The 25741-nt window shown below is 35.1% G+C and overlaps 2 protein-coding genes across 2 annotated transcripts; one reads left to right on the top strand and one right to left on the bottom strand.

Moving 5' to 3' along the window:
• Nucleotides 1-8450: 8450 nt before the first annotated feature.
• Nucleotides 8451-20394, top strand: LOC133879645 (cyclin-C1-2-like). Its single transcript, XM_062318289.1, has 9 exons — nt 8451-8662; nt 8852-8958; nt 9836-9875; nt 11131-11175; nt 12252-12370; nt 12484-12598; nt 15348-15398; nt 18104-18251; nt 19962-20394. The coding sequence occupies exons 1-9, from the start codon at nt 8631-8633 to the stop codon at nt 20064-20066; spliced, it is 762 nt and encodes a 253-aa protein (XP_062174273.1). The 5' UTR covers nt 8451-8630; the 3' UTR covers nt 20067-20394.
• A 1417-nt stretch (nt 20395-21811) lies between these two features.
• LOC133880172 (uncharacterized) lies at nt 21812-23601 on the bottom strand. Its single transcript, XM_062319069.1, has 3 exons — nt 23091-23601; nt 22301-22419; nt 21812-22224 (listed from the first exon to the last, which is right to left on the bottom strand). Exons 1-3 carry the CDS (start codon nt 23405-23407, stop codon nt 22190-22192), a joined length of 471 nt encoding a protein of 156 aa, XP_062175053.1. The 5' UTR covers nt 23408-23601; the 3' UTR covers nt 21812-22189.
• Between the last annotated feature and the right edge of the window lie 2140 nt (nt 23602-25741).

The raw sequence follows: 25741 nt of genomic DNA, 5'->3' as shown, positions 1-25741 counted from the left end.
CGACAACATATTTACAGCATTGAAAGTAAACTGAAAACAAGTATACACGTCGATAGCCAGCTGTTGGCATCCTTCAAGTTCTTATTTACTAGAGAGGCCATGTGTTGACCCTTCCCACTAAGCAGCTTATAGCATGGGAAGAGAAATTGCTAAGTTCTTAGGGGTGGAAGGAAGGCAGGGATAGAAATCTAAGGGGAATTTCAAATGGGCAGAAAAGAGTTCCTGTGAATTTTATAACATGACCCTTGATAGTAGGGGTGTGCAGATTAACCGATTACCGCCTACCGAACCGCGACCGAACCGAAATTGACCGCCTACCGACTTAACCGACAAAATTCGGTTCGGTAGTCGGAAGAGAATCTTTTTACCGAAAACTGGTCGGTTCGGTAGGCGGTCGGTTAGTCGGTTAACCGACTTTCCGAACTGACCCGGCCCGATATTTGACCGAAATGTAACCGACTGGTTAGCCGGTCGGTTAACCGACCACCTAAGCAGAAACGACATCATTTTAATGATAAAGAAACAACGTCGTACTCGTTTCAATTCATTTTTTAAAAAAAAATATTCAAAACAGCGTCGTTTGGTTACAGATGAAATGACGCCGTTTTGGGCTGACTATATAGTCATCGCATCAGACCTCTTCACTCTTCAGTCTGAACCAGTGAACCTTGACCTTGAGGCCTTGACGGCTTGAGTCGCTTGACCTAAGTCACCTAACCAGGCTAACCTAGTAACCTTCAGTGCTTCACGGCGTCGGCGTCGGCGTCGACGCCTGAGTCAGTGAGTCCTGCTTGCAGTGCCTCCCCGACTCCCCGAGTCCCCACGAACCCACCTAGCCACCATGAATCGGTGACCTGCCCAGCTCCGAGTCGCTGACTGCTCAGCGCCGTCGTGCCGAGTTTGCCGACTGCCCTCTTCGGCTCTTCTCCGGTTCTCCCCTGCGGGGCCAACCATTGCAGAGCAAGTTATTGAACTCAGTGGTTTTTAATTTCTTGAATATTATGTTACTTATATGATCATGATTTCTTGAATATTGTAACTGTTTAAATTCTTTATAAATGCAAAGGTGAAGACTTTATGTGTAAGGACTAATTTGGGATCTGGGAATTATGGGGCATTCTGTGTAATTAGAAAAATGTCGGCAGTTGTTCCAAAATACGAGAGTGATTTACTTAACAAATTACTGCTAATCCTTTCAATGTCAAATCACAGCCTTAAATGTGAAATTTGTAGCTCTGAGCAAATGGTCCTGCATCCGATTCGGTATTAATATCTGTTTTTTTCAGCAGGGTTCTGGGATTCTTGTATTGGGATAAAATCTTTTTGTTGGTAAATTAGAATTTTGAAAGTGAAACGTTTTGATGTTTCCCAATAGTCCGTTTCTTACATTGTCGCAATAATTTAAGGAATTCAAAAGAATGACTCGAGGATTGAAGTGATGGTTATCAAACTTGAATTCTCTTATAGTTATGAGATGGTTTATGATGTAATTCTTTTGATGGGTATATGATTTATGGTGTGACTAATGAATGAGCTCAACCATTAATTCATTTGAACATTTCTCATTGTGTCATATAATTTTCACACTACAAATTGGTTAATTTGGGAACCAATAGTTTTCATTTATAATGGAGATTAAGATTAGTAGGATGGGAAATGCTTTATATGTCAAAGAGCATAGGGTAGCCCTACAGTTCACTTTGAGTAGACTTTTTCATGTCTATTTTCTCCATCCCTATCTTAGTGATCAACAGGCTTGAGAAGCTCTCTCTCTCTTCTCTTAGTCTTAATTTTTTGATTTATGTATCATAATCATACTATCATTTTTAATTGTTTTTGATGTATCATTTTCAATTTTTTTTGAAACAGCCAGTCGGGAGTCGGCCATTGCAGTCTGCAGAGCAAGTTAGGAACTGAAGTACTGAACATTGAACAAGAACAATTTTTTAGGTATATTATTTCTTAAAACTTTTAGGATCTATGTCCAACTCATTTTAGGCTTTTAGGCTGTGAATCTATTTTCCAAGGTAAACCTCTTTAGATAGATGAAGTATTACACCAATATACTTTCTTTGCTGAAAAAAAGTTTATCATTTAATATAAAAAATTTTGATCATTTTTTTTTTTTCATAATCCAGATAGTCAGATGGATGCACCTACACCTACACCTATGGTTATTGGTACCTCTGCACCTGCACCTACACCTGCACCTGCACCTGCATCATCAGTAGCTACATCTTGTTATCCATCTCCTCCTATTGATAGTTCAATAGGTATTGAAGAAAGCATTGATGTTGAAAGTGATTCTGAAGAGTTGGAGGCAGATACACAAGGGATTAGATGTGCTGGTCGTGGTGGACGACCACCACTCCCTAAGAACAAAAGAAAAAGAAATGTTAGGAAAACATCCATAGCGTGGCAACATTTTACTAAGGATCCAGAAAGTCCTGCAGATAAACCTGTGGCACGTTGTAATTATTGTGGGGCTGAGTATAAATGTCACGGAAAGAGCAATGGAACCTCTAACATGTTGTACCATGTCAAAACATGCCAACAGTACAAAGCATTATTAGCTAATCAAGATGTATCTCAATCTAAGTTCACTTTTGAGTCTGTGCCAAGTGAGGGTGATGGTGGTACTAGTAGTTGTAAGAATCTAATGATTGCGAAGTACTCTGAGAAAATCATTAGGGAGACGCTTTGTGAGATGATTATTGTGGATGAAATGCCTTTTTCAACTGTGGATAAGATGGGGTTTAAGAAATTGTTCAAGGTTCTTGAGCCACGATTTAGGCTTCCTTCTCGCTATACATTGATGAGGAATTGTATCAAGTTGTATATGCGGACTAAGGAAACAATGAAGACCAAGTTTTTGAAAACTAGTCAAAGGGTTTGTTTAACCACTGACACATGGACTTCGATTCAAAATATGAATTACATGTGCATCACTGGACATTTCATTGATCCTAGTTGGAAATATCAAAAAAGAATATTGGCATTTCGCCAAGTGTCGGATCACAAGGGGTTAACAATTGCGAAAGAATTGGAGCAATGTTTGGAGGAATGGGGGATTCCAGGGTTATTGACAATATCACTTGACAATGCAAGTGCAAATGATACTGCGATTGATTGTTTTAAAAAGCAAACTATGGCCAATAATAGAGTTATTTGTCGCCATGAGTTTATTCATGTAAGGTGTTGTGCACATATTATCAATTTAATTATGCATGAAGGATTGAAAGATGTAGATGATTCAATCGTAAAGATCCGAAATATGGTGAAATATGTAAAGGGATCCCCTCAAAGATTGGCCATCTTCAAGTCTTGTGCGGAAAGGAAGACAGTTGGGTGTCATGCTTCATTGGTTCTTGATGTTCCAACTTGATGGAACTCCACTTATATGATGTTGGATGTGGCAGAAAAGTATGAAAGTGCATTTGAACTAATGTTAGATGAAGATGTTAGTTTTGAGAACTACTTGTGTGAGGATGGTGGAGGGGGAAGGGGGTTGGGGGTTCCGCTTGATGAAGATTGGAAAAATGTTAAAAACTTTGCTAAATTTTTGCAAGTGTTTTATGAGGTGACAATTGAGATATCGGGTTCCTCATACTCAACTTCTAACAATTATTTCAATGTACTCCAAAATGTTTATAATGCTTTGATTGAGTATTGTGAGAGTGATGATGATTTGTTGAGTTCTATGGCGATCAGGATGAAAATAAAATACAACAAGTATTGGGGAGACTTTGAGAAAATTAACCCTTTGTTGTTTGTTGCTGTTGTGCTTGATCCGCGTTACAAGATAATTATTTTAGAATTTTGGTTCAGAAGTAATGTAGGTGAAGAAAAAACAGAGAGGATTATCACCAAATTGAAGAATACATTGGAGCAGTTGTATAATCACTATGCTAAGAATGTACCGAACGTTGGAGGAAGTGGAGACAAGTCAAATGAAGAGCAGAGTTGTGGAAATTCAGCCTCAGTGGGTGGCATGGGTGTTGGTGCTTCTACTACTTCTAGAAGTAAAAAAAATGCTTTAACAGACTTCCATTCATTTCGGGCATCCAAAAATTTGGCATTATGTCGGACAGAGATAGAAAGATATTTTGCGGAAGATTTTGAGCCACCAAGTAAAAGTTTTGATGCTTTGACGTGGTGGAAGATAAATTCATCAAAGTTTCCGGTTCTTGCTGATGTTGCACGAGATGTCTTGGCAATTCCAATCACCATTGTTGCTTCTGAGTCCGCATTTAGCACTGGGGGTCGTGTCATAGATCCTTTTCGGAGTTCTTTAGCTCCGAAAATAGTGGAGGCTCTTATATGTACTCAGAGTTGGTTGAGATCTTCTTATGTCAGTGAGAATGATGAGTTACATCTTCCTTCTTTTAAAGATGAAGATAGCTATAAGCTTGACTCAGGTAATATTTGTGAATCATATTTGTTCATTGTTCCAATTATTCGATTGAATTGATTTTTATTAATTCTTTTAAAATTTTCTTGTGGTAGAAATTATGTCTGACTCCATTACATTTGACAATGAGGCTTGAAGGATGTACTTTGTCACGTTGAAAGTAAGTGGTATGTTTTTTCATCTTATTATTTTCTTCAATTTCTTGACATTTACTTGTTTGTGATCTAATGGTCTTTTACACTTTTTTATTGATCACTATATAGTCTATATTTATAACTTATGTTTTTTGATTTGTTTGATCATTGAAGGATCAACTGATCAAGGAAGCAAATTGAAAGTCATCAGACTCATCACATGTCTGTTGGAGGAAGTTTTTATTTCTCTTCTCTTTTGGAGTTTTTGTTGGAGACTTAGAACTGTAATTTTTAGCTTGTTACTATTAAATTATGGTTTTGTAACTTTTGTTTGAAATTCTGGAGCTTTTGGAACTGGTAATGTTTGGAATTCTGGAGCGGTTGCCTGTTGGTGGAAACTTGATAAGTGATAAGTTTATACTTATTATTGTGAGTTGGTATTGAGATAGAGATAGAGATAGAAGTCAGAAGATATTCTTTTTGTTTGATGTGTGCTATGATGAATCCTGAATTTGATATTCTGATAATCTGATGATTCTGATTTACCAGAATATGCAAAGGATTTCTGAGCAAATGAATGCAGACTGTCTTTCATCAGTTTCAATGTTTCATACTTTCATGCATTTTTAATTTTATTTTCTTGCATTTTTTAGGATGATACAGATAGTTGTTTGGTCTTATTTTTTCACTTTTGGTCTTATTTTTTGTGCCCAGGAGACAGCTTTACTCGTATGGCTGACTAATAACTATATCCCATTCACTCTTCAAGTCTCTGTTTTTTAAATTTCTCTCCGAAACTCTTTATCTCCCTAAATCCAGTTGTTGATTTGTTCATGAATTGTCAATTTATAATTGTTTTGTTTAGATCTCGAGGGAAAAAAAAAAAAAAAAAAGTCATTGATTGCATTATCTGTCAAATCTTGCTTGTGTTTAAGATTTTTTTTTTCAGCTATTAGGTTTTATTCTACTGTTATAAGCCTGACTTGATGGAGCCTACGTCACCATGTTCTGTACACGAATAATATATGTTAACTTACTCATATGTCTGTTTGATTTTTCAGCTGTCAAAGCCTGTCATTAGAATTTTTTTGACTTGGCTATTGTTTGTTTCAAGACCATTTTGCTGTGTGAAAATAGGACCACTGGACCACAGCACGTTTTCGGTTTTCCCATTTTTCACTTGCAGGCTTGCAGCTCTAATACAACCACAGGGAATGCTAAGACCATTCTTAATCATTTATGCACATATATCATTTTCTGTCAAATAATTTAGAAATGATCCACAAAACGCAAAAAGAAAAACCACTGACAGTGACAGACCAATATTTCAATTTGGAAACAAATCAACAAAGCTGAAATTTGAATGATTGAATCAATTTGGAAACAAATCAAGCTTCAAGCATAATTGCATAAAGATTAAAGGCTTTAAAATTATTTTTATTTTTTTTTGAATTTTGGCCCATAAAAAAAATGAGGCAAAAAAAAAAAGGCCAAAAAAAAAAAAGAGGCCCAAAAAAAAAAATGAGGCCCAAAACCGATTAACCGACCGTTAACCGAAACCTTTACCGACCGCCAACCGACCGCCCTAACCGCTTAAACCGCCTTAACCGAAAATTTCAGAAATTTTTCTTGTCGGTTAAATGTCGGGTAATTAACAGACTTAATCAACTTGGTCGGTTAACCGATTAACCGACTTCCAAACCGTTGCACAGCCCTACTTGATAGATAGGTTTTGGGTTTTAAGTATACCTAAACCGCCTTAACAGAAAATTTCGGAAATTTTTCTTGTCGGTTAAATGTGGGGTAATTAACAGACTTAAGTCGGTTAACCGATTAACCGACTTGACCGATTAACCGACTTCCGAACCGCTGCATAGCCCTACTTGATAGATAGGTTTTGGGTTTTAAGTATACCTTTCCAAAGCCATGAGGCTGAAGAATGGGGAATTGAACCGGGGGGGGGGGGGGGAGAAGGGGGAGGAAAGAGCCAGTTCTGAGATACTTGCCTCTCAGTTTAGCCACCAGCGCACTGTTGGAGTTGGTGTGAAACTTCCAACCAAACTATGCAATGAGAGACATATTGTAATAAACTTTTGAAAGTAAATAAAATTGAGAATTTTAGCAGGCAAGCACGCGCAACAAGAACTTGGAACTGAACCTTTTTATCACATTATTGTAACAGCCTTGCAGCCAACCTTTCTTCTTTATTTTGATATAAAATAGAGATTGTACTCTTAATGTCTTAACCTTAATTATGATGTCGATACATTAGGTTAATTTTGATATATATATATATATATATGTAGAGAGAGAGAGAGAGAGAGAGATTGGATTTGGTAGGAGGACTAATTGGCATGATTCTCTTATGGTATATTGGGATGAGGGAATAGAAGCAAGAGAAAGGAATTTTGCAAAAATTTTAATCCCTTTGTGTTTGGATATTTAATAAGGAGAAAAGGAAGAGGAATGGAAAATGATAGATCCTATTATTCTTCCATATCCAAGATTGATCGGGTATGATGTGGTACTACAGTTAAATATTTAAGGAAAGTTAGACATAATGATCTATCTAATAACAATTGAAATCTTATGAAGCAAATCAATCAAATTTAAACCAAATAATAAAAAATCATACGTCATGTACCTATGAAACATTTTTTTCCTAATTGTTAACATCTTCCTTTACCAAACACCAACTGACCAACATATTTTTATTTTAGAGAGAGAGAGTCTACTCACAACAAGCATAATATCCCAATTCTAACACCCATAAACTTGGTTCAATAGTAGTCTTTGTAACAACCCATCCTCAATGACACAATATTGTCCACTTTTGGCTCCCCAAACCAGACTTCCCAGGAGGTCACCCATCCTGAGATTGCTCTCGCAGAAGCACGCTTAACTGCGGAGTTCTGATAAGTTCATCGCCATCACGGCTTTAAAACACGTTGTGTCATAAATGGTGCATTTATACATATAAGCACATCTTCATTCCCAGACGATGTGGGACGTCACAGTCTTACTCCTCCAATGCTTTAAAATCCATCCCACTATCCTTACCCTTCCTTTTATTCTACTTGTTAATACAAGATTTATCCTAAGAGTATTACCGGCAGCTTTTTTAAAACTCATTTTTTTCTTTAAATGTAGTGAAAACTCTTAAAAGTAATTTAATTTCCTACATTTAAGAAAAATTTAAGGGAAGCTCATGGTAGTGCTATAGCATGTAATTTTATTTTCTCATTTGCTCAAAAAAATAAAAAGGACCAACAACATCCATTTTCCCTTGAATTCAACTTGGATTTGAATGGAAACCCAATTGCTTTTATTCATAATTCCTACTGTTTTAAAAGTTTTTGAGGAACCAACTTCATTCCATACGTTACAGACATTTATATTTTTAACATAAGGTTAAAAATATTTTTAATTTCTTTAGTTCATAGTTTTCAAAGAAATTTCTATTATACATATATGTGTATAATACACAAAACTACATATACGCCTATATAATATAGCATAGAAATGCTTAATATATTCTATTCATAATATTAAGAATAATGTTAGAAATCACATTTTTATCTCATAATTATTCAATAATGTAAACACGATATTCTTAAACAATTCTTTTTTTTTTTTTTAAAAAAAGAAATTAAGGGATCGTTTGAGAAAACCACATCAATCTTGTGGCAAGTGGGATAGCTATAATATAAAAATATAAATTATAACATTAATCTCATATAAATTATTTGGGAGCCAAATATAGGTAAATATTCTCCAAAAACATTAAGCTATAAGGTTAAAAAGAGAAGTATGTCGAAATTTATTTTGTATTTTTTCTCTTGTTTTGGTTTTTTTGGTCTAAATAATTAAATTATTACTTTGTTATTAGACTTTCAAGCTTAGGCCCGTCTCAAATCTCAAGGCCGTTTTTTGGGATCCAGATTGGTTTATCTGGATCCGAAAGGGAGTGTTCCAGGACCCGGACTTCGAGTCCTGTGCTTTTTGCTTCTACATTGAAGGATCGAAGCCATTTCAACTTCTACACAGAAGGAACTCTCAGAATCTGTTTCATCTCTGATCCAAACATGGCTGCCAATTTCTGGTCATCCTCTCACCAGTATGTTTCCAATACAATATCTTGGGTGTTTCTCTATTTCTTGTTTCTGAATTTGGGTATCTTTCCGACACAATATCTTTGCTTTGTTTTCTATGTTTTTGATTACGTTGATTCTGTTGTTCTTGTTTTTGAATTTGGGTGTGTTTGTTTTCATTGTTTCTGAATTTGGGTGTGTTTTGTGTTTTAAAGGAAACAGCTTTTGGAGCAGGAAGAGGTGGATGTAGTGCACCCACTTGATAAAGAGAAGGGAATCACTCTTGAGGATTTCAAGCTCATAAAGATGCACATGGCCAATAGTATGATCTTTCCATTCCCGTCTCACCGTTTTGTTTGATTTTGATTTCAATCAAATATTTTGTTTCTGGCTTCTTGGATTTCATCTAGGTTTTAAATGTTTTTTTTTTTTTTTAATTAATTTTTTAATTGATGGAAATATTGACGGTTCATGCTTGAATTGTTAGATTTATTTTGTGAGTACCCTTTTTCTGGATAAAGTTTATTTTAGCATGCTATTTTTTTTTTATTGGTTATATGTTGCATCGAGATTTTCAATTTGCCTTTTCTTTTTCCACCAAGAACTCCAAGACTGACTAGTGAAAGTTGCATCCGTGTCATGGAAGGTGATATTATAATTAGTTTAGTATTGTACATGATAAGGGTTTGTTAATGAAATCGATAGGAATTAGACTATGTTTGATTAGAATTAGGGCTTTCCTTCCATTGAATGTAATAGGTTTCGACAAGACTTAACTGCGAAACATGATGCCAACGTTTTATGTTCAGAATAGGGCTATTAACTTGTTGCTTGGAATTTCTTGTGCTACTAGATGTATAAGAGAAAATGGGTGTTTTCACTTTCTCTCTCTCTGTGCATGTGTGTCCGTGTGTTTAATTGACAGGAATAGGTTTCTGTTGGAAATTGCTGGTAAATTACTGGCTTTACATCATCTCTTATGGTTCTAGATTTTATGAACTTTCTTTGTTGATTGTGTTTTTGCGGTGGACTGAAGATTATTTAAACTTACCATTTAGAATCATAGAATTATCAATCCTGGTATTTTCTTGATGAACACATCTTGACACTCACATGCACATACATGATACTGCTAATAATTTTTTTTTTTATCCAATATCTAAATCAGTTTACATTTTCTTTTTTAACTTTCTTTTCAGATATATTGAAATTGGCGCAATTTGTAAAAGTGAGGCAAAGGTCTCAACTTATTCTCCTAATGATGCTTAAACTACCTGTTTTTTTTTTTTTTTTTTTTTTTTCATTATTATGCTTTTGATTTTCATTTTACAAATAGAACTGCTAGTCTTTTTCCCCTCTGCTTTGATGGTTTCTTGCAGTTGTGGTTCACATGTAATTTTTAGGGTGCGTGACACTGTTCAGAAGTTTGTTAATCTTGACAGTGATTAACTGTGGTAGCTTCTTAAAAGGTTTAATTATAATTCTATTTCCTAGTTATTAGATAATCGGAATCTCTGGCTGTTCTACCTTGTGGTTGGTGCAAAAACTGGTATACATGAAGTATAGTAATAATGCCCTTTAGAAATTCCATTTTGAGAGAAGTTTGAGAGTTTTTCAAACAAGTTCCTTTAATGCATCAAGAAGATGAAACATTTCGATTGAAATCGGCTTGATTTATGGTAATACCATATTATGTTTCATTAAAGATTGTGGGAGTATTTTTGATGAAAGGTGATGTTGCAATTTAATTTCTTTTGTAATTGAATAAGGTCTAACCAAGTCCAAAATGCATGATCTAGAACCTTGTTTGTTGATGTTCTGGGGGGTATAAAATTGTAGGTGTCGTCCTTACTTAAATACATTTACTTTGTGATGGCCAGGCTTGCTAAAAGAAAATTTGATTTTAATGGAAGGATGGCTGATGCTTATTGGTAATCACAAAGGTCACTTATTCTGGAACAGAACATCAGAAATGAACCAGCCTTGATGGCTAAATTGATTAAACCCCATTTTCAATATGCTCAAAGCTTGTTTTGACTGATTGGCAAATAATGGGTGCTGTCTTATTTGAACCTCTCTAGTCTTAGTGACTTGCTACTTAGGATCTACTTCTGAAGTTTATTCACCTATTCCCAACATTATTGACTTGTATGTGAGATGCCCCCAGTGTTACTGCTTCTAGAATTTGCGCATAGATTTGGAATGTAATTGATTTTTTAAAAGAATTATTGGGCAATTAGGTACTATTATATCATTGTTGTTTTTGTATATTCTGGATCCTCAGAAAAGCTATTAATTCATTAAAATTTATTTCATTAATGTTTCAAAATTGTCTTTTTTTTTTTTTTTTTTAATTTTTTTGATAAGTCATTAACTTTTCAAAATTGTATTTTTTGATAAGTCATTAACTCTTCAAAATTGTTGTAAATAAATATTGTATTTAACTAATTTCACCAATTGACTGGATCTCTAATATACTAGTCAAATTTTTCAGGGTTGTAGCTACTGCAGTATCATATATGAGACGAGTTTACACCAGGTATTTAAGTAATTACCCCGTTGAGGGAAATAAACTTGGTTAGTGACCGCAAGCTATGAAGTTCATATGAATTTGTAATAACCACCTGATAATTGATTAATACTAGTTCATTGTATTATGTGATACTGGTTAATAGCTAAGAGATTTTATTTTTTATTTTTTTATTTAATTTTTTTTTATTTTTTTATTTTTTCCCTTATCTTTTTCAACTTATTGCACTTCTAATATTATTCATATAACATGTCATTACAAAGCATATGTAATCATGCTCAATTAGTTGCTTTATTCATCTCATCTTTGGTTATACACGATATAACCTAAATTAATAGGGCAATGTTGTTATGCTGATTTGCTTCTTGTTCATAACCCTAAGGACTCGTTTGGTTTGCGGAATAGACCTTTGGAATGGAATGATTATTACTATAGAATATTTATTCCTTTATTTGGTAGGGGTATATTTCTTGCAATAGTTATTTCCATTGGAATAACTATTCCCTTACGAAGAGGAATGCCTATTCCTCTAAAAAATGAGAGGAGTTGACTACATTTTTTAGGAAAAACTAATATTATTTTCTATTTTCTCAATTGGGTGGTCGGCCACCCACAGATGGAGCCGGGGGTGGTGCTTTTTTATTTTTTTTTAAAAAGTAAAAAAATAATGTATGATTTTTTTAGTATTTTTGATTCGATTCCAATTAAAGTATATGTCCTGTCACCAAACTAAGGAGTACAAATAACTATTCAATTTGTCTCTCTTTCAGTTCCAGGAACAACTATTCCCTTTTCTAATGGAATACTCATTCCGCAAACCAAACCCATGCCAAAGTGTGAGCAATAGTTGCATTAATCCTGAATAATTCAGCATATCTATACTAAGCCAGTTTCTAGTGCTTATCTATTGGAAGTTTAAAACAGTAATTTTCCATCAATTGGTTTACTGCATAAAAAAAGAAAAAAAATATTCAACCTAAATTTTGTAGGAACCTTAACACTCCTCACCACTAATATTATCCTTATTTGCTTAAAACCCATAGGTGCTTTCGCTTTCTAAACTTACCTGCCTTTTGTTCTTTCAGAAAGAGTATGACAGAATATGATCCACGTCTCGTGGCTCCAACCTGCTTGTACCTTGCATCAAAAGCAGAAGAAAGCACAGTGCAGGCCAGGCTTCTCGTATTTTACCTTAAAAAAATGCGTACTTGATACTGAACTTAATAGACTAAATCATTTGAATTCCCTCCTGATTCATTTTTGACATTCTACTTATTGTGTGAAGTGCTTAGAACCAACCTTTTCTTCGTTTCACAGATGCTGATGAAAAGCATAGGTATGAGATCAAAGACATCCTTGAAATGGAAATGAAGATCTTAGAAGCACTCAACTACTATTTAGTTGTATTCCATCCTTACCGAGCATTGTCTCAGTCAGTATTTCATCCTCTTTATCACATATCTTAAACATTTTTTGAATGGTTGTGACATAATTGGTTTTTCTCTTCCATGAATTAATTTATACTCTTATCTGATTAGAGGTGAGCTACGTCAAGGTCTATTTAACTCACAAATAAAGTTGATTGATCAACTTGATGAATCATTTGATTGCGAAGATAACATCTTGTAAAATCCATGTGATCCATTTCAGTTACAGTCATTTTCAGTTTTGACTTGGTATCTCACCTTATTTAAGCTCCAAGAACTAAATTTTCGTTCTCCTGTTCCTCCATCTTTTTGGCCACAATTGATTAGACAGTTGGATTTTACCGTATAGTATCACTTACTGTGTCCTTATTTGTGATCAAAGCATGTTTGTCTTGTGATTTGTATCTGCATATCTTATATTAAATATTTTGGCCGAAATGTTAATGCTGTTGGTCTTCAAATTCTTAACTTCTAGTTGATATCCAACTTTTAGATGATCGTGTTGTTAAATTAGGTACATGCCTGTATATCCACATCCCGTTTCTCTATTTTGATCAATGGCAACCCGGATGGTTTCTTTGCGGGATAGAGTTTTCCTCCAAACTGGGTTGGATGGAACTTCCTTCAACCCAATTTATAAAAATGATGTGTCCCTTGAGCATGTGAAAAGCACATGTTGTTTAATAATGGGGACAAAGTTGGAAGAAATTTTATAAAAAAAGCATGTATATCTCACATGCTATTAAAAAACACGTGTTTCTCACATGCTAAGGGATACATGTCATTTTTTACAGATTGGGTTAGAGGAAATTCCTCAAACATAGTTTGGAGGAAATCTTTGTCCTTCTTTGCAAGCTCCAGAGGCATTCGTCAAGGGGACCTGCTTTCGCCTCTCCTTTTTGTCACTATCATGGAGGCTCTTAGCAGGATGTTGTCTAGAGCTAAGTCGGGACTATTTATCTGGATTCCATGTTGACCTCCATAACACAACCACTTTGGAGATCTGTCACATTTTTTTTGCAAATGACACTCTTATTATGTGCGATTCAGATCGAGACCAGATTCTTAATCTGGATCATATCCTTCTATGTTTGGAGGCTATTTCAGGCTTGAAGATCAACCTTCGGAAGTCAGAGTTAGTTGCAGTCGGTAAAGTACCGAATCAGGAAGAGTTGGTTGACATTCTGAACTATACTATTTCTTCCCTTCCATTGAAGTATTTGGGTCTCCTTCTGGGTGCTCCTTTCAAGTCAAAAGCTATTTTGGATGGGGTAGTGGAGAAAATTGAAAAAAGATTGGCTAGTTGGAAGAAGATTTATTTGTGTAGAGGTGGCCATCTTACTCTTATCAAGAGCACGCTTTCTAGTTTACCAACGTACTTCATGTCCCATTTCCACTTACCTGCTAGTATAGCTAGAAGATTGGAGCGCATTCAAAGAGACTTTCTTTGGAATGGTTTTGATTGAGAGCAAAAGCTTAATCTAGTGAAATGGAAGTCTGTTTGCTCCCCAATTTCTAGAGAAGGGCTGGGTGTGAAAAACCTCATGCTGTTCAATAGAACTTCATTGAGTAAATGGCTTTGGAGATTTGCTCAAGAAGAGTTCCTTATGGAGACAGGCGATTGTGGAGAAGTATGAGATTTAGAGAAGTGGCTGGTGTTCTGAGGAAACTCGAGCGCTATATGGGGTGGCACTTTGGAGGAACATTAGAAACGACTGGGGGTGTTTCTCAAACTTGGTCTCTTACAGAGTAGGGGATGGATGTCACCTTCATCTCTAGCAGGATGTGTGGTGTGGAGAAGCGACTCTCGAGTTTCTATTCCCAGAAATCTATTCCATAACTCAAGATAAAGAGGCCTCAGTGTCGGATTATAGGGACTCTTTCGGCGCTTATATCCATTGGAACCTGATTTTTCTTAGGGCGCTCTAGGATTGGGAGCTTGAGTCGCATTCCTCAATCTATTATACTCAACGAAAACCCACTTGAGATAGACAGATAACATTTTGTGGTGCCCAGCTCGTAACCACAGGTTTGAAGTGAAGAGCTATTACTATACTTTATAGTCTAGAGAGTCTTCCCATTTTCTTTGGAAGAGCATTTGGAAGGTGAAGGTTCCACCTCGTATTGCTTTCTTCACTTGGACAACAGCTTTGGGTAAAATTCTTACTATTGATAGCCTTCGGAGGTGGGGTCTTACACTTGTCAATTGGTGTTGTCTTTGCAAAAAGAGCGAGGAGACTATAAACCACATTCTCATTCATTGCGAGTTTACTAAGGAGATGTGGCACTTTGTTCTTATCTTATTTGGAGTCTCGTGGGTCATGCCTAGCAATATTCTAGAGCTAGTTCAATGTTGGAAGATGCAAGGGCAGAGTCAATCCAACGAGGCCATATGGAAAGTCATCCCTACTTTACTTATGTGGAGTATTTGGAGATAAAGAAATCGATGTCTTTTCTAAGACTGCAAGTCTAATGCGCTACAATTAAAATTCTCCTCCTTGAGTTCCCTTTTAGATTGGGCTATATCTTTTGTTCCTAATTTCTCTTCCTCGTCTCTTGTAGATCTTGTTAACTTTAAATTTTCAACCCCATTAAGGTGGTTGCTTCTTTTGTATACTTTTCGTGTATGCGAGCTTACTTCTTCATCAATAAATTATTATTCATCAAAAAAGTAACAATGGTTTCATCAATGGTTTCATCCAAAAAAAAAAAAAAAGGTAACAATTGTTCTTTCTTTTTTCCTTGCTTTGTCAGGTTGCTTCATGATGCAGGCCTGAATGATATAATTATGACTCAAATAACTTGGTAAGAGTCCAATTTGCAGCATATTCAATATTCTGAGGTTTCTGCCAGGACACTTATCACCATGCTTATCACTTTGTTACTTTTCCTTCTCAGGAAAACATATAGCTTTTCTAATCCTGCTATAGTTGTCTTCCAACTATTTATTTTATTTTAATAGCCTTTTTTCTACATGTCTTGCATGCATAAGTGTAGTTGGGATGGATTATGAAATTTCATTAAAACCGCATATAATATATTTTGGAAAAGAGCTTGAGTTAAAAATAAATTAGGGTTCTATTTTTATCTTGTCAACACGCAAGAGAGGTGAGGTCATGGAGCAGAAAAGAAAAAAGAAAGGGAAAGAAACGAAAAGAAAAGGAAAACAGCAAAAAAAGAAAAAAAAAAAAAAAAAAAGGTCAATCTGTGAGGGTTCATCCCCTGTTAGGTAGTTTTGTTGTTTCCAAGGATATTTGAGATAATTTTGTCCAAATATGTTCTGTCAATGTCTGTTTATTTATTTTATATATATGGTATGGGTAGTGGGAGGGAGGTCAATCTTCTGTCAGGTCAAATGGCCCATAGGCAAGCCAGTGATTTTTTATTTTTTATTTTTTTTCTGGTTAATCACCTTTCCCCTCTCAACCATCACTCATTTACACATTGTCTCCACGAACTACAATATGTTACACTCAACTGCCTTAAACTATCATTCATTTGCAAACAACCCCCTCCGGTAGTCAAAATCATTAAAAAACGTGACATGATGAAAATACCTTAAGTTTAGAAACAAAATTTACTTAAATATCCTTACAGTTTAAAAATGCAAAAAAAAAAAAAAAAAAAAAACAATAAAAATCGAAAAAATGACGGAATTTTTTTTTAAAAAATAAAGTATAAAAAAAAGGAAGAACTCAAAAAAAAAAAAAAAAAAGAAAAAAAGAAAAAGAAAAAGAAATTCATACACTTTTATGAATTTTTGTATTTTTTATTTGAGGGTATTTTCATCCTTTTACATCTAAAAAAATGCATGTTCCATCTGATTTAATGATTTTGACAAACGGCAGGATTTTTTGTAAGAAAATGGTAGTTCAAGGAGGTTGAGTGTGATAAGTGGTTGAATGGTAGTTGAGTAGGGGAAAAGGTAAGTAACCCTTTTTTTTATGGGCTGTTTCTTCTTTTTGGTGAAGATGGAGTCAGCATTCCTGCAGTTCTGTTAATTGCGTGATTCAGATTTAATATCTGGCTAAATCTAAATCTTAGATAGCTGAAATTTCCTGATATAATACTAAACAAACTATTCTTGACTTGAAACTTATACCTTTCCTTAGAGAAGAATGAAAAGTGGATAACCAGCCCTAAGCTTACTAAGATATATCTTCATCATTTGAATTTCTCAAGCAAATATTAAAGTGGTGATTTAGGAGATTGGCATTTGAAGGATCACTGTCTGAATTCCAAAAAATGCCTAGCGCAGTTTTTCACTCGTTCTGTAGTTTCTGTATTACATTGTGTTTATCATAGATGTACAAACACTAATAGTTAAGGTAGGGTACATGAACCTTGGTCCTACGTGGCCTATTTGGGCCTTTAATGTTTGCATATTCCTGTGAAAACCATCTGTTCATGGAGAAATCAGTTTAAGGCTGAAGAAGATAAATGTGAGACTGACCACAGACAAGAAAGATATTTCAATTGACAAATTCATGCTGTCGGCAAGCACTAAGCAAAAATGGGGGAAACAAATTTAGCCCCATCTTAAAAATATATAAATAGATTAAAAATAGGATGGGGGGAGGAGAATGAAGGATAATAAGCTCCTTGATAAATGACAACAAATTTTGATGAATAAGCAAGTTTTATTTTTTATTTTATGAATATAGTGACAACAAATACAAGAATGATTGGTATCTTGCATGTGAAATGTATGGATAACATACCTTTTCTTGTTTTAGGAAATTAAATTTTATCATTTTGATAAGCAATACAATTTTATACGGACTTCTCCCAGATTTTACAATCTAATATTTAAAAGATGAAACAAATCTGAAAAGGAATTACAATGAAGGCTGCCTAGAGCATTCATCCAATCATACAGGGATCTTAAGATCTTGAGAGTTTTCTGGTTAAGGTCAAGACAGTTAAATGTTCAATTATCATGTTCTTGCCACAATATCTACATAATACAAAGTGGGAAGCACTTCAAATTTTGCATGTTAACAAAACATGCATTTCCAACATGTATGTACTTCCACAACTTCTATGCATAAGCCGCTGTACCCCCAAATAAGTAGCACCAGTGCTCATAGATCCATTGCCACCATACAATTTAGTCAAAATGATCTGTTGTGTCCCTATGACTCTTACATGCACGACCCTAGTCCACAATATTTATCCTCTCTTCCTTAGATTCTCCGCTGTCAATATGGTCAGATTTTTATAGAACACATAAAAAGATTGATTTTGTTCTACTTTATAAAGATAGGATTTTGCTCCTTTTAAAGTTTAAAAGTGGAAGAAGAGCTCATCAAAGTTGATTATTATTGCAGATAGCTGTACCTCTATCTCTACATCCTCCTCTTGATATATTTAATGGCATGCCTTTCTTTGTGCCAGCAATCAATTCCCATAAGCATAGTTGGCCTTCTTTGTTTTACAATATTTTCGTGCTTCAACTAATTTACAAGGACATGGAAATGATGTAGCCGTGATGTTTGTGGAAAATTCAGGGGACTTGTGAATGACACTTACAAGATGGACCTTATTCTTGTACATCCTCCACATCTGATAGCTTTAGCTTGCCTTTACATTGCTAGCGTACTCAAGGAAAAAGATACCACTGCCTGGTTTGAAGAGCTCCGTGTTGATATGAATGTGGTAATTTTTCCAAGCTAAATCTGTTCTTTTCATCTATTTTCTGTTGCCTCTTATTTTAATTAAATTTACATTAAAATCATAAACTGGCAGCCTCTTTGGGCATCCTTTTTATTAGAGGACATATCATTATTTGCTATGCAATGTGTGACCCTTATCTGGCATAGCATTTGGTTGAAAGCATTAATTTCATATCATGGTCGATGTAAAAGTCCCAGTCATAGTATCAGGGCTCTGCCTTCAACCTAGTTTTCGAAATTTAGATAATTTGGTTTACTGCAGAGAAAACGAGGGAAAGGAGGTAAAAAAGTTAAATCCCATGCTAAGAAAAAAATAAAAACAAATGTGCTATCTCTTCTCTCTCATCTTTCCTCCTAAAGTGGGAGGAAGCCAAATGGTGGGCCAAAAGAAAAGGGAATCCCTTCCCTCCAACCAAACATGAGAATGTTCTCGCCCTCCTTCCTTTCTCCTTCAATCCTCTTCCCTTCCCTCCTCTTTCCCTCTAACCAAGCATATTATTAATTTGTATCCACTATGCTTTGCAATGATACCATTTGTGCCATATGTAAATTTTGGAAGAGGTAATGAAATTAGTTGAATTTACAAATAGGCATTGTCCTGTGAATATAAGTGTAACTTAAAAATTGTACTATGTATAATACTCATCAAAAGAAAAAAAAAAAAGGAAAAAGAAAAAAAGAAAAAAAATGAAGTTCACTTATTTCCTTGTGTTTGCTCATTACACCATATAAAAATTGCATATGAAATGTATCATACTAGTTTAACAGCCATTATGACCATCTAAATTTTCATCAACTGTATGTTCTAGCTCAGTTTTTTGGGGCAAAAGAATCTTATGATCTTAGGCCCCAGTAGGGTATTGCTATGTACTCTTTAGTCATGTATCAGTTTATATGTATTGGAATCTGCAATACATATAGTGATATGTAGTGTTAGGGTCTGATATTAGGATTCTGTGGAGGCAGTGCTGTCTAGTCATTTGCTTAAATCAGTATTCTAGCGTGGGCCCAATATTAATGATACTCAACATGACAAACTTTTAACCAAGATTTTGGTGTTATGTAAATCCGGATTCACCATAACACTATTTAGGGTCATATTTCAGCTGATATGTGTTCAATTGTAAAATGATATCTTTATCTTTTATTTGATTCATCTCGAAGTCAAAGACCAAATTGCTTGTCTTGGAGCGTTTTCAAGTAGCCTGTATCATTTTTAATCTCCACAACTTCATTATTATGCCCTGTTCTCTCTACTGTTAAATTCGAATATATGTAATGTCTTTTCTTTTCTTTTTTTTCTTTTTTTTTTTTTTCTTTTCTGTTTCTCTTATTTCCTGGGCAACTAGAGGTTGACATGCCAAATAATGGTGGCTAGAAATTGAGTGTGGTTCTTGATGGAGTTGATTTTATAGGTGTAAAGTACCTATCACGAATTTGAGAATCTCTAGTTCTTTGACTGAAATTTACCTAGCATACGCAATAAATAGGTAATAGTATCATGTAAATTGTCTAATATGCACATGCTAAATCCTTTGCTTCATTCTGTGCATTGCATGTGTGGCCATGTAATTTAACAAGCTGCAATAGATTTCCATTGAGTTCATGATCATGGTTTTGTAGCTTGTAAAAGGTCCAGATATTTTCTTTAAACTTGCTAAAATTATATGAATGATGTGCATGTTTTTGACAGGTGAAAAATATCTCCATGGAGATACTAGACTTTTATGAAAACCACAGAATGATCTCAGAGGAGAGAATCAATGCTGCTGTCAGCAAGCTAAATTTCAAGCCATAAATGGTTAGGATACTCTGCTTCCTGTTGGAAAATGATGCTATTTATCTTTGTTAGGACCAAGATAGAGTTGCTGGTCTTTATGGTATTGGAAGCCTATCAACTCGCTCTTTATGAAGCAAAGTGGGTTAGCTTGCTGCCATACTCGTCAAAAGGGGCAGAAAATGTTAGAGGTGACATGCTCTGTAGGATCACCATGTTGTGAAAGAGATGATTAATGTGGCAAAGTTCACATAAGAAAAAGCTAGTTGATAAATCAGTCTAGTTGCTTGTAGCTTTTTCCATGTATGCAAACATTTACCTGATTTAATGTCAATTGGATTTGTTCAAAGCTAGTTAGATACATTGACACTACAAGTAATTAATTCGAAATATGTCTCTAATGATGAGAACCAGTATTTTCTTAATATAATTGTACAAGCTAGTTTTTAACAAGTTTTCAAGGATGATTACTATTGAATTTCCAGTGGCCAAAACGACAAGCTATGTTCATTACCCAAATACCATTCTATGTGAAAACCGTTTGGGTTTGTAATTTTAAAAAGTGCGATTTAAAATAATGATTTTAAAATGTACGATTTAAAAAAGTGATTTTTAAAACCACAGCTAAGTGTTTGGTAAAATCATGATTTAGCTTTTAAAATCGTAAATTAGTCTTTAAAATTTTGCGTTTTCAAAAAAGTACCCTCTTGCTTGCAATTTAAAAAAGTCGATTTCTTATGTTTTGAAATCGCAATTTTTAAAAACGTAGTTTCCAATCGATTTATATTATGCAATTTGGTTTAAAATTGTACTTATTGCCTACGAGATCACAATTCTAAACGCACTATTCTCCGGCTAATTTTGGAGCCCATTTTGTCTCTAAGTAGAACTTGGTCTCCAACTGTGCCACTATGAATTTCTTCTTAAAATAAAAAAAAAAAAAAAAAAAGATTTGAAACAAAAGGAAAAGTTAAATGGTTTGACCTTGTAACAATAGATTATTGCCGTTTCAAAAATGAACTTATAAATTCGTAATTGCCTCTATTACAAAATAATCTCTCCGTACAAATTCTAGTCAATTTTTAGATGTTCTTATGAAATTATAAAATTATTTTAAACTAGAAACCTTAAAAAAAAAAAAAAAAAAAAAAAAAAAAAAGAAAGAAAAAAAAAAAAAAAAAAAAAAAAAAAAAAAATTGGAGTGTTAGATCATTTTTCCCCATTTTGAGGTAGTTGACCACCCTCAGAATTGATCGAAGGGAGGTCGCTGGTGGTTGTTAGCCGCCCCTAGAACTGGCTTTTAGGGGGTGCCCGGTTGACCACCCTCAAACTGTTTTTTTTTTTTTGTTTTTTTTTTTGTTTTTTTTCTAATTTTTTATTTGCGGGTGTCATCAAGACTAGGTCGAAAAATGGACTGAAATTCATATGAAGGAATCATTTTGTTACAGAAGCGTACTACAGGAATTTATAAGTTTATTTATTTATTTGTTACAATTATAGGGGCAAATTTAACAATTTTCCCAAAAGAAAATGAGGCCAAACAAACACCACAGCCACAGGATAATGAAAAAGAATAGAATGATAATATGAGACAGAATGAGTTAACAAGTTGTATAGAGCGTCAAAAAGGAGTGAACACTGCTGAATATTTCTTTTGCACTTATTCACTGCATCCACATCTAGCCACTCATCAATGTATTTCTTTTTCTTATTTGTTGTTTTGATCAATGAAATGAAGATGCAGATTATTAGGGAATACATAAATATATATGATCACTGCCTGATATGACTTCACAAACCATAAACTTCTATTCCTTGTATGATTGACATGGCTTATACAGATCATACATCTTAGCAAGGTGATGCCAATACCAAGCTCTCAATCTAAAATACACTGGCCCTGGAGATCATGAACAAAGATACAAATCCAACCTTTTTGATAGTAATAGAGGAGCAATAACATGTAAATCTAAGCCCAGCAATGGCACATTTGACTTTAACAAGAAATTTTTCATACCATGACTATCATCTTAACCTCCAAATGTAATACAAGTGTAGTTCTTGAAAAACTGTGGGGCTACCATATGAATTCTCCCCAACTTCTCATGCTTGAGATGATTCAAATATGTCTCCAAATTCTGTATTTATTTTTTCCCCTTCTTCTTAGCCTGCTTCTTCTCTGTAGGACATAGGCACAAATTATTACAAACTGGAACTTCCAAGAATATGAAAAATGCAGAGGGAAGAGCTACTACCTAATTTCCTCTTCGCTTCAGATTTTGCAAAGAACTCTCTCCACTCATCAGTCAGAACAAAAACTGGGTCATCATCATCTTCCTCTTCTAGCTCCTCATGGGCCTGCTCTTGTAACATCCTATTTAAACGACACCATGAAAGACCAATTTGGATGAGAAAAATAAAGGGAAATTTGTTCGCTCTTTTCACATTAGAAAGAGCGAAAGGGCTGACTTCAACTTCACACAAAACTGTTAAAGTATTGATTAAGTGATTAAATTTGCCTCTTCCTTTCGGCTTAAGCTTTTAGGATAAGTGATTATTTAACAAAAACATGTTCCAATTGACAAATAAAAACCAAAAATATCGTCTCATTTTAGACCAAGTAAGCCAGACAGTTATAACAGGCTTTCTTGAATGGTGGTCTTGGGTTTTTTTGCAGCACCAGAAGTAATGAAAAGAGTCAAGAGTCAAAGCAACCAAAGGAGCATGAAAATTTAATCGAGAAACAGGTGAGGAGCTTCAATGTCTCCTATATAACATCAAAAATCATCAGCTCTATTATAGGAACCAAAACGAAGCTCAATTGCTTGGGAAAAGACCTACAAGAAGGGCCTCTAAAAAATTAACCAATTGGCCTCATTAATTTCCACTGAGTCTATGTGCATAGTGGGTTAAAAGCTTAATAATGTGTCAGTCGCAAGATTCTTCAATTAAAAAAAAAATAAAAAAATAAAAAAATCCATGATATGGTAAATGAAATGAAGTAAGTTGAGAAGAGCGGAGAAGGACTGAATTGGAGCAACTTACGGAGAGGCAGAACCACGAGCTTCTTCATACCCAGAAGCCCTCAAGTAGTTCAAGTTATTTGGAAGAGGAACAGGACCAGAAGATTCTGGGTTTCGAGGGAAAGAAGAAGTAATCTTGGGGCATACATGGTGGTGACCATTAAATTGGTTGTGGTGGTGGTGGTGATGGTGATGGTGATGGTGATGGTGATGGTGATGGTGCGTACAGAAGCGTAAACAATGGCAATGACAGTGATGGTGGTGGTGGCGGTGGTGGTGGTGGGTGGGATGAAGAAGAGAACACGGTCTCCAAACCCTGCATCCGGGTGCAAGATCCATGTTATCTAATTACTAGGTTTTTTAAGGACCTGTGTTTTGTTGGTGGGGTGACGGTGGCCCCCCAATTTATACAAGGCTGGCGATGCCTCCTCCCAGAACGAAGCCATCGACCGTCGGGGAAAGCCGACCCATGGTGCCCTCACAGAAGCCGAATCCGTAATTGAATGTTGTGGGTACGAGTTTATGGCCCAAAAATTGACCATGCCGTGAAACTTATTTTTACTTTTAAGGGTTAAATACGTTTTTAGTACCTGAGTTTTGGAAATTTTATTTTTTAACACCTGGGTTTCAATTCACATCACATAAGGGAGTAATGCTACACATCATCCTCTTGTCCACCTTTTGTCCTCCCAAAATTGATGTGGCTCTTAAAATCACCATTGAATCAAAATTCACTAATGATCTATCATAAATTCAATGGTAATTTTAAGAGCCACATCAAATTTGGGAGGACAAAAGGAGGACAAGGGGATGATGTGTAGCATTACTCCACAGAAGGTATTTCCATTTTGGAAAAAGACCAAATTAGTACATCAGTTAAGTTTTTCGCCCAAAAACTAATAGCCCGCTACGTTACTGCCACTTAGCACTACTAGAAACACGACACCTGTCCCTTTCGACATGCCAGCACCCACATAATTCCATATCACCCAAACACTTCCACATCATATATCCACGCCATTTACTGATTTTGGGGGGAAAATATTTTTTGTAATTAAAGAAATTTAAATTTGAAACTCAAAAATAGAAAGTGTGAACCCTAAATTCCTAAATCAAGAAGTGAAATCTCTCGAGCTCTTTCCCGGACTCTCTCCCAAACACGATCAGATGAAGCCGGTCAGTGATTTTGTAGTTGCAGACTTGCCGATTTCCTCCATTAAATCTCTCGGAGGTGAACGAAAGTTGGATAACTTGCCTAGCTCAGACATGACCATCTCCGGTGCAGCAGATCAGCCGATTTTTGTCTCCCTGTTGAGAAGACTACTCTTCCGGACGAGATGGCTTCTTGTCGCACACGAGATTCCAAAGGGAAGGAAGTTTCCTGCGGTGTAGAGAAGGTCGGTTCTTAGGCCCAAAAAATTTGTAATTTGTAAATTTTAACTTTTTTATTTTTTATTTTTAAAAAAATGCTTCATTTGACAATTTTTTGTTTGTTATGTGTTTTCTGTTCTTCGTTCCTTGAAGTCATCATCTGGATCGTCCTCGGTGGGCCGTGTTGACATATCCTATTTCTATTTATGCGATTTACCCATACCATTGAAGACCTCGTGGACTACGAAAAACTCTGGAAGAAGGTTTTGGGGTTGCGCTACTTACAACTCAAGAGTAAACATTTTGTTAGAATTATAGATAGTTTGAGTAAGTTTTTGCTGATTGAATGCTATACTTCAACATACAGACAAAAGCTGTATGCAAATTTTTCGAATGGCTGGACAAGCCAACTTGTGCAAGGGGTGTGTAGGTCTTAAATGAGATTACCAAGAAGCTTAACGAAGTGGATGGTGCAAATGGTACCTTGGTAGCAAGGATTAAGATTTGGAGAATGAAAATGACAGTTGCAAGAAAAGGGTTAGGCAATCACAGAAGGGGGATGATAAACAAATAGAAATCATCAGGTGTCTAGTGAAGGAAAATGACAACTATAGGGCAAGAGAAATTTTTTTGATGTATGCTTTGTTCTTGTCATGGTTTACCATTTTGTTGATTGCTTGTGTTGCACTTATGAAATGAATTGTAGTTTGAGATATGAATTGTAGATTATGTAGTTTGTATATGTATGGGAAATATGTAAGTTTTATGGATGGCGGTGCTGGTTTGAATGGATTCCTGTGTATCACATTTGATACCTAACTTTTGTCATATTATCACAATAGGTACTTAAGGTTTTGAAACGTACCACAAATGGTACTTAAGTTTTTAATCCGTATCACCAATTGGACCTCAATATGTTTTAGTCTACAAAATGTCCCTAAATGCACTAATTTGTTAACAAATGTATATTCGTGCACTAATTTTGGTCACTTCATACATGTCCCAATTTGTTCCATTTTTTTTTAAACGGTATCATAAATAGTACCTCAGTTTTAAATTTATATCATATGGGGTACCTCAGTTTTACATATGTATCACAGATAGTACCTTAATATGTTTTTAATATGGTATGTCAAAAAATATCCCTTCATGCACAAATTTGTCAACCTTTGCCCCTTCATTCATTGACTTTTGGTTACCCCAATTTGTTCCATTATTTTCTAAATGGTATCACAAATGGTACCTCAGTTTTGAATTTATATCATAAGTGGTACCTCAGTTTTACATATGTATCACAAATGA

The sequence above is a fragment of the Alnus glutinosa genome, chromosome 10 (assembly GCF_958979055.1).
Source record: "Alnus glutinosa chromosome 10, dhAlnGlut1.1, whole genome shotgun sequence".
In the NCBI taxonomy this organism is placed as follows: domain Eukaryota; kingdom Viridiplantae; phylum Streptophyta; class Magnoliopsida; order Fagales; family Betulaceae; genus Alnus; species Alnus glutinosa.
The sequence above is the reverse complement of the archived record's forward strand: the minus strand, read 5'-3'. Positions and strand labels throughout refer to the sequence as shown.